The 10,069-nt window shown below is 36.6% G+C and overlaps 1 protein-coding gene across 1 annotated transcript in view; it reads right to left on the bottom strand.

Moving 5' to 3' along the window:
• Window positions 1-1,434: 1,434 nt before the first annotated feature.
• Qrfpr (pyroglutamylated RFamide peptide receptor) overlaps window positions 1,435-10,069 on the bottom strand; it is a 52,032-nt gene continuing 43,397 nt past the window's right edge. Inside the window, exons 3-6 of the mRNA XM_005386788.1 lie at window positions 9,427-9,488; window positions 5,617-5,852; window positions 4,003-4,100; window positions 1,435-3,279 (exon numbers count right to left, since the gene is read on the bottom strand). Of these exons, the coding sequence (XP_005386845.1) occupies window positions 2,885-3,279; window positions 4,003-4,100; window positions 5,617-5,852; window positions 9,427-9,488 (791 nt within the window). The 3' untranslated portion in view covers window positions 1,435-2,884. The remainder of the gene's footprint in view (window positions 3,280-4,002; window positions 4,101-5,616; window positions 5,853-9,426; window positions 9,489-10,069) is intronic.

Below are 10,069 nucleotides of genomic sequence, written 5' to 3'. Positions count from 1 at the left end.
TTTGGAAACTAGTAATTAATCTTAATCAAGCTAGTATGCACAATGCTGCTGCCCTGACCCATACCAACCTATAAGAGGAGGGAAATAGCCATTGGCAGAATGGGGAAAAGATGCAAAACTCTCTTTTCCTGATGATCTATAGTGAAATAAAAGTCTGAGAACCATAACTTTATTTTCCATAGATGTTTTCAAATGTTAAGAAATGGAATGTCAATTTTTCTGTACTCCTCCACAACCCTGCTTCTTGGGTTCAAAGGAAGCTTTTTAATCCTCAGTTCAAGAACCAAGTAAAGAAAAACTAGATAGATATAATGAGTAACAGTCTGCAGTAGAGAATCGCAAGGAGGAAAGCAGATTACTAAGTCAAGGACAGAGGAGTTAAAAGACCAAAGGGGCTGTGAGGTCATGGAGAAGACAGTGATGACAGTAATTAGGGCTCCTTTTGCAAATCCAAGGTGTTATTTGGCTTCTGTCTAGATGTTCCCCCAAAGTCTCATGTGGTCATAGGTGGGGCTTTTTCAGAGGTGGCTGGCTTTAGAGTACGTGACACTGGAATTGATTCATGGTGCAGTGCTAGGATCAAGAGCACTAGAATTAAGGTCGTGAGTCCCTAAGTAGCCTGGAGAAGATATAAGGGATGGAAAGAGCTATGACTGTCCCTTGTTGCTTTGCTACCTTCTGCTCACAATGAACTGTTTCTCTTGTCTGCCACCCAACCCTGCCTTGAAGCTAGCTGGACTGAAACCTCTCCAAACTGTGAGCTAAGTAAACCTTTCCTCCTTTAACTCTGGGTGTCGGGCGTTCTGTCTCAACAGTGAGAAAAGTAACTAAAACAAAAAGTGAACAATCTATAGACTCACAAGTTGTGTTATACCAGTATCTGGACTCAGAGCTTCTTTAGCTGATAGTAGGAAATGTCCAGTAACAGACTGGACAACATTTCTCTTTTAAATTTTAAGAGAGCAGAAAGATTTTACATGTAAAAGACACACATACACATAGCTCTATACTTCTGTTTCTTAGAATAGCATCAGTACAAATATGGGCAAAATTTTTTAAAAACTTTTACATTGTGTCTAGAAATTTTACAGTAAATGTTATTACCTAATACCTAAATATTTTCAGTTGAAGATTTGCAAGAATTGAATTTCTATAACTTTAATAATTACATGTTCAATATCTGTTGATTTGCCTGATTTTGCTGCCATGTTTTGAGCATATGTGCATCAAATCTAGAAAGTCATGTGAATATTTACTAATTAAGAAAAAAGACTCAAAATCAGTGAATCTGACTTACTTGTAATGCTTTAATGGTTAATGATCACCAGTGTTTTGTTATAAAGTCATCAGGAATCACATACAGACAGTTTATATAAATTACCCACGTGATGCTCACCCATACAAACCAAATAAATAAGCAATCCCATTCTCTTCTCTTTGTTTATTTTTCTGTGTCATAATGGCACTTTTTAAAAACCCCACACACTGTTTCAGTTTTGTCTTTTCCATGCATGTTTCAATGACATACAAAATTAAAGGTCTGTAACTTGAGAGTTATCACAACCTGAGTTCTTTGGTTTTCCAGTCTTAAACCTTAAATCACAAATCATCCTTTGGATGGACTTCTTTTCTTATCTATTATGTAACTAGGAGAATAAGTGCTGCAAAACCGGAGGCAGAAAATAGTTTTGGCCCTAAGGCTATGCTGGACTTTGGAAATCTCAGATGTTGAAGGGGAGGTGGTAGAGGGCTGTGCTGGTGGCCTCTGGATCCATGACACTTGGGTGTCAGGAGCCTGAAGAGAGAGTAAAATGAGGGTTGAAGGAATATGGCTGGGGATTTATATTTTTCTTCCTGACCCAGTTCTAGGGATCAGCCTTGGGCACCGGAAAACTTTATGGACTGATGTTGATTACTCCATCTACTTACTACATTAAAAAAGTTATTTATATATGAACAATTATTCAGTCCTACTAGTGAAAATAAGGGTCTTAAAATATAGAGGATGTTAGATTGATCTAATTATATTACAGTCCATCGATAAGTGAGAATCCCTAACTCTTTCTTTTGATTAGAGAAATCAGTTGCAAAATAAGCATGACAGGAAAGTCGGACAGGACTAGGGATGGAGAGCAAGTCTCAGAAGGCAGCAGGAATGGAAAGAGGACGTTCACAGCAGGAGGAACCAGCAAAGCACTGCAGACCTGAGGATGCTATAGAGCACAGAGTGCATTTCTGCTCACACCTTGTTAAGCTCTCACAGTGACTGTGTGAAACAGAAAATGTAACGTCCCCAGTTTGCCCAGGAACACATGAGGAGTTAAAAGAGACAAAAAGCTGAAGTCACTTGGAAGTCATCTGAGAAATGGTAACCTGGAGGGCTGTAAGAAGCTCTAATATAGGCATCTACCTCAAAGTCTAATTCATCACTTGGCTGCTGCCCCATCGTCTTCGATTCCATGATTATGGCACAGATTTCACTTGTGAAAGATTCTATCATTTCATTTCAACAGTGCAGTATGAATTATATCACACTATTCAGCTTTTTACTTAATAGTCAAGAAAACAGACATACTTTTAATATGTTTTTCATCCAATTTAGCAATACATAGAAAATCACATTATATTCACTGCACAAGGGAAAACTGCTAGCCAAGAACATTGATTTCTATACAAAGTCTCTAAAATTCCATTTTAATAACCTATAGGGATGGTTTAGGAATTTTTAAAAATTATATGTTCACGTATAATGTCATTTTAAATTGGAAAAACGTGATTTGTGTCCTTCTTGTAGCCATTTTAAAACTCTTTGACCTTTGCTGAAAATAACATTCAGATTATAAGATAAATCATATTAATTATGAAGACATTGTTACATTTAATGCTAGTTGCCTAAAGCTGAATTCTTAGAAAGTTCACAGCTAAAGAGGGCAGATGTCGCTTGAGATTTCTTTTTCCCCTCTGCCTGTTCACACAACTTGACTTCAATGTTGCCGTCACTGAATGCTTCTCCTTTTGTCTCCTCTACTGTGTTCTCTCTTCGGGATAGCTTTCCTTTCTTCTGCATCATTGTAATTCCCGAGTTTCCATGCTTCCTTGCTGGTGACAAGGTTTCTTTTACTATACAATAGCAAACTGCAGACAGAAAGTTTTTCTTGAAGTTTTCATTCATAAATGCATAGACAATTGGATTACAGATGGAGTTGGAAAATCCAATTACTTGCACTATAGCAAAAATCATCTTGATTGTAACCTCATCATACTCCTTTTCAAAATTACCTGAAACAAAGTAATACTTTAGAATGCTTATTTGTTTTATTAAGCATAAAATAAAAATTCTGTTTAATGTCTTTACCAAAAACTTGAATTTGTGTTAATGGCTAAAGGTATAATAAGATCATTTGATGATATCTGGAAAATAACCTTTGTGATGAGTCTTCATGTGTACACAGTTTTGTCCTGCATGCATAGGCTCTTGCCAAACACATTTCAGCGTGAAGATTCAAAGTATTCTAACTTGATGACTGTAAGTTTCATGTAAACTAGAAGCAACCTTAACCCTCGAATATTCACTTGAATTGCAGAAACACAATCCTACTGAGAACCACATAGTCCTGAGTTATCAGAGAAAGTACACTGAAGGCCTGACTGAAATCCTAAGAATTATTAATTTCACAAGGTACAAGTCAAGTTGTAAATAGAGAAGACTCATATGATATTGCCCTTTCTCCATGTCAAATAGCTTAGGGACCACAGAAAGGAAAACATGGGAGATGAATCTGAAAGCTTTTCTTTATTGTCTGTAATAACTAAAGACTTAGTCATAGTCCCGCACTATGACATACCACATGTTGATCCAGGAATCTTGAAAGCATGAAGTAAATACATTCAGTATTTGATAGTGGATTACTCAAGAGAATAGCAATATATTTCAATGATTTGTTGACCATTCTGATAAGACATGAACTAGAAAGTCTATCAATGACAATGACAAACACTCACTATATTCAATCATCATGTGAACAACGTGGAAAGGAGCCCAGCACACAGCAAAGAGAGCCACTACTGTCACCATCATGATGACAGCTCGCTTCTTCTTCCTGCCCCACAAGGAAACAGTGTATCAGTTAACTTTCCCTTGGCAAATAAATGTGTTGCACTCATAACAAAGCTATTAGATAAAGCTTGAACCTCTCCACTCAACCATAATTTTTCAAAAGTTGTTCATGATAGGTTATGCGCTTATTATCAACTTTTTTTCAGTGATATGAGCCTCATGTTTATACTCCTCATATCATAAACATCCCTGTGATGTGTGCTCATCATGGGTCTAGCACTCTGTGGTATGCTTCATATGGCCTGGATCATGTTATTAAGCTTCCCTACAAGCTACTGGACAGATGCAGAAATTGAGGGACAGAAAAGGTCAAATAATTTGCAAAGTGAGCTGACCGATAAGAGGTATAATTTGGATTTGAACTTAGGCACTCTAACTCTAGTGACTACATTTTATTCACTATATATTGAAAGGCACTCATGCCTGTGATAGTAAATATCAATGTATATGAAATAAGAAAGGCCCTAAGCAGAGAACTAAAATGCAATCTTTTACTATATCTAAATAATATGGTTGGGTGATTCAAAGTAATTTTCTTCACTACTATAAAGTAGATTTACATTTGTGAGACATGCACATATTTGCATGGTGCCTTAACTCTATAAAAGTTCAGACTCATAATCTCCCATTTCCACCTGGTAACCCTTTCTTTTGAGGAAGCAGGACAACCAGCTCAGCAATGAGTGCTAGATACTGAGCAGGCCCTGGCCCTTGCACCAGGAAAAAGAGTCTTTATATAAAAACTGGGCACTAGAGGGCACTACACACTTGAAGAATTGATATGTATGTATAAATACACTCTATCAAATCACTAGATTTCTCCACATAAGGTATTGCTTGTTTTTGGTTTAATAATCACTCGATATAGACTAAAACAACAAATTATATGAACTAAAAGTGCCATACTTGTAAATTTTGTTCTAAAACTTCTCTTAAAGGATAAAACCAGACAGTGTAGCCCTTATGTAAAAATGAAACATATCAATAATAATTTAAAATGATTGGCATGCTCTGGTTTCAAGAAGTTGTCATACATGCTATCTCCTGTAAGTGGAAAGAAGTAAGGGTGGATTTTGACTGGGCCCTTGGACATACGGGGATAACACGCCTGGGGAATAAGAGTGCAGATCTACTGCTCATGGCTGGCAAGGGACGGAGAGGACAGCCGCCACCAGGTCCTGACACCACCCCACAGCTCTTCTTGCCATCATGTCACGTTTGCATATAGATGAAAATGTAGCAGTGCTCTAAATTCCAAATGTGTATCTATCTATAGCCTAAGTTCTTTAATTTAAGAACTGACGATCTTGCTCTTTCTTTCTGTCACACATAAAACCTCATAAAACCTTGAGGGTTTCAGTTCAGTCCGTGTGTAATTAAATTTGAATTACACATGATGCCTTGACTAATTACCTAGAGGTTCTGGTGTCTCTCTCAAATGCCCCTTCCAGTACAGCTTTAAAAGTATTTTAAGGAGAACTGAAGATTTCATGACAGACCTGGCTATTTTGGACATTTCTTTTCCATGGATAGTTCGAAGCACTGAACCATCTTCCACTCTTTTCTTGATCCAAAGTTCATAACCAATTTTACTATACAGGACAAGCATCACCATAAGAGGCAGGAGGAAGAGGATGACAAGGATGAAGGTGGTGTAGATTTTCTGGTGCCCTGGGCTGGCCCACTCTTCCAAGCAACAGATGTGTTCTTTTTCATATAGGAAGTCGTACTTGATCTTTACAGTAGGGATAATTCAGGTAAGAGAGCCAGTAGTCAGCATCAACAAAAACCAGAAGCAGCCCAGTATCATTACAATATGCAGCGTTTTTAAGCCCTTTCAAATTTGCCACAGGTACATATTTTAAATAACAATCATTTTTTATTATACAGCATTTTGTTGGAAAGCATAGTTTTTCCATCAGGATGTGTAAATTCTTAAGAGTGTGTATTTTTCTATTTTAAATGGAATTGAGGTCCACAGCTTATTTACTTTCATTTTTACCTTTGTCAACTTTATTTTCACTGTTCATACAGTTTCAATGAGCTGAAAGAGCACAATTACTAAAGTACACATTGAAAAATACTTTGTATTAATGCTAATTAGTTTAACACTAATTAAATGTATTAATTAATTTTTGGTTTATTTAATTGTTCAAAAATAGATTTGCAAAGTCATTAGACATATTCCCAGGAGAAGGTACTGAAAGCCATACTTTTAGTATTATTTCATATTATAATTGTCAGTTTCCTTGGAAACATATTAAAAAGGCAACAGTTAGATTTTAAATGCTGAGATGAATAAGAAATTGGATTAAAATTATTGCCAATCTAAAAATATTAAAATTTTATTTGTTTGATATTATTTCTGCTAGAATCATCTTATAAATTCTAAAAAATTAACAATACTAGAAAATTGTAAGAGGGCATATTTCAAGAATAAACTAAACATTTAAAGCATATTTTAAGAGACACATGCTTAATAGTTATAAAAAATAACAGACTTTATCAAGACATGTCATTTTAGACATTCTGGAACTTTTCAGATGAACACTTAGATTTTGGACATATTTTTGTCTACATTTCCAGAAATTTTATCACCCATCTTCCACATCAATTGATAAGGTAAGAAAAATCAAGTTCAGGTATAGATGTTATTAACAAATACAACTAGATGTGAAAGCTCCTATTAAAAAGTAAGTTGAAGCTTCAAACTCTCAACAAGTAGGTGATAAATGTGAAATCCATTCTGACTCCACATAAGCAGACTCTACAAGGGTTAGCAATCCTATATGGATATGGGTTGACATGTAACCCTTAAACTCTGTGCTGGTCTGGTAGCCTCAAAGTTGGTTCATGTAACCCTAGGGACGAGTAAACACTGATAGGTGGATTTATGGCAACCAATTTCCAATGCTCTATTTCTAGACACGACCTTCTCTAAACTTCCACTGCTTAAGATGGTGCCTGAAATTGAGATCTCAGGCTGGGTTGACATTCCCACTTCCTTTTTCATAATGACTATTTCCAAAATTGTAAAAGTCGTGTCTCTCACCCAATCCAAACTTTACCATGGGACACCAAAGAGAGGTCAGGGAAGAAACCTTGATCCAGACACCATAAACCCGTGATGGAGCCTTGAACTTTTCCTTGTCTTAAATAAATTTTCATTAAAGATAAACCCTGCCATTAGAAAAAGTGGTGTTTTGACGAGTGTTGGGATATTGTGAATTCACATTTTCATATGAGGAGGGGTAGAGGTGATGAGAATTTTAAGTTAATCTTTCTTCCATGCCCTGAAAGTGATTAAATATAGCACTTTTGAGAGACATCCCAGAGAATAAAGCAAAAAGACGATTAATGAGAAATGCAGAGGAAGGTGGTACTTTGTTTTATGATGGTGGGAATTTCAGGCTCCTTGCATTCTCTCTCAGACTCTCACTAGTAGAATTTAAGAGTGAGAGGGTGGCCACAGGATGCACATGAATGTACACATTCTCCTTTCAAAAAATAAAATCAGACTTTTTCCTGACAGGAAGCAAATCTGATTAGACTCATCTGTTTGACAGGGAGGATAGCTCTGTATAATTACGTTACATAGAATGTATTTTCTACAAACTGAGTTGTGTGTTTAAAATATATTGAGTGTATGGTAAAATAATTTCATTTTGAAAATGAATGGATCTGTTTGTTTTCTGTGGGACAGAAATGGACCCCACAATTGGGAGCTAGATCAAGTCATTTATTAGAGACTCTATCAGTGTGAGTTTTCTCCTGGAGAGGAGGCAGTGTCTGCAGAAAGGTGTTGTTGGTACAAGTTGTGCGCAGCAGCTGAAAGGTCTTCCCAAGCAAATGACTGGGGAAGGCAATCACTTGAAGCCTCAACAGTGTGAACTTGGAAGCTAGGAAGCTAAGAACACATCCAGGTCCACAGTCTTACCCAGAGGGCACCAATCCAGAAGACAGGTGCCTCTTCCTCTCTGGATTCTCATGGGTTCCAGAAGGAAGAGAAAAGTAGCCAGTAGAATGGAGTGAGGACAAGGGGAGAATGAGAACCAAGAGGCAAGGAAATGAAAAAACTGACCATAGTGCTCCTTCATATTTTAGACTTAAAATCAATTCAAGCTGAAGAAAAAGTAATGTTTTAATTTGATCAAGGGCATGAATTTATGTGATTGTGTATTAGACTGGATATTTTATAACAGAACTAAAGTGGTTCTTGGAGTGAATGTAACCAAGGAATTTGATTACTGGAATGACTGGAGGAGTTACAAGGTCTGCTCAAGGTGTCATCCATGATCTTTCATCATAAAGACTGGGTAGTTCTTAGATACCATTTGTATAGGTAGCAAGGAATAGGAAAAATTGAATTCTGCTCCCATATACAGAGCTCAGCTCATTCAATATGCCAGTGACATAAAAATTACAAGGCTACTTTTTACATGTAATCTTACCTAGGGTTCATTTTATAGCCATGCTGATGGATGTGGCAGGTCCAGTATGGTTTCACATGTGCCTATCTTGATTTTTAAAAGTACAAAGGGGTATATCGCTGCATAAATTGTGTGGGGGACTATGTGAGCACCCCAACTCTCTTTGAAAACTACTACCCATGGGGCTGGGGATTTAGCTCAGAGGCTAAGTGCCTGCCTAGCAAGTGCAAGGTCATGAGTTCGATTCCTGGTACCGGAAGAAAAACAAAAAACAAAACAAAACAAAAACAAGCAAGCAAACAAACAAACAAACAAAAAGACTACTACCCATGTTGGAGTACAAGACATTTCAAAGGAGGGGCTGTGCCAACACACTGCTCCCTTTACTGGTCCTATCTCACAAAGGAAGAGAGAATGGATAAAGTGATCCCCTACTGTATCTTCAATTCAGATTCCAATTTGTTAGTGAATAAGAGGCAAGTAAGAAAGGACTTACAGAGAAGAATCAACTGATAAGTAAATAGCCTATTACAAATGTTTATGTGACCTAAGCATAAAAGAAAAATCAAAGCAATCATTGAATTCTTAACTTGTAACAAGACACTGGGTGCATGCTCAAGTTGCAGAAAAATATAAGAAGTGACTTTGGATCTTTAAAAAGGTTTTACTTTAAAGTAAAAATACAGTATCTAAACAAGTAGATGAGACAGAAGAAAAAATAACCTTAAAACAAATTATTTTATTCCATTTGAAAGACTTCTAGTGAGGTAACTGAGATCACACAAAGTGTTTCACTCTTGAAAGAAAAAAATGATTATAATTAAGAAGAGCAGGAAAACCTTTCAATAATATGATTATCAGCCCCAAACCCAAATCTACCTCAAGTCGTTGCACATGCCACATGGGTGAACCTACGATGACTGCCACCAGCCAGACCACACCTGCAAAATACGAAAAATATCAGAACATGATTCAGCTAAGTAAAATGTACCCATGCTTAATTCTTTCACCACCCAAACTCCCTATCTCCAGTGCAGCCCATTTCTTCCGACCTAGGGCAGGCAATGATCTCACAGGCTCTTGATTCTTTTACCATCCTTGAAGTTGTTTCTGTAATAGTCATTCCCAAAGAAATGTTAAATGTTAAAAACACTTTAATAGTGTTCTATCCCCTTGTGATAAAACCCACAATTTATAGCATTGCCCATGAAGTTCTTTCTCTCCTCTTTTCCTTTCAGCAAAGGTCTTCACATCCCAATCCTCTCATGAGGAAAGACAAGGTGTTGGCTTCAGTTCCCTTATGTTGATCTTGGGAGGTGGTACATTATTAAAAATCTAGACATTTTTTAATTCATTCAAGGAAAGATGTGATGTAAATCTGAAAATAATTAAAACTCATCTATATTCTCCCTATTGTTTATCTGTTCATTTCTAGCTATTTAATTTTTTTTATTTTAAAAATAAGAGGAAAACATTAACAGACAGACAACGTTTTACAAAATAGCAAGAGAACAGTACAGAC

Source organism: Chinchilla lanigera, unplaced genomic scaffold, assembly GCF_000276665.1.
Source record: "Chinchilla lanigera isolate Chin_1 unplaced genomic scaffold, ChiLan1.0 scaffold00027, whole genome shotgun sequence".
In the NCBI taxonomy this organism is placed as follows: Eukaryota; Metazoa; Chordata; class Mammalia; order Rodentia; family Chinchillidae; genus Chinchilla; species Chinchilla lanigera.
Note: the sequence above shows the minus strand (reverse complement) of the source record. Positions and strands in the feature narration are given on the sequence as shown.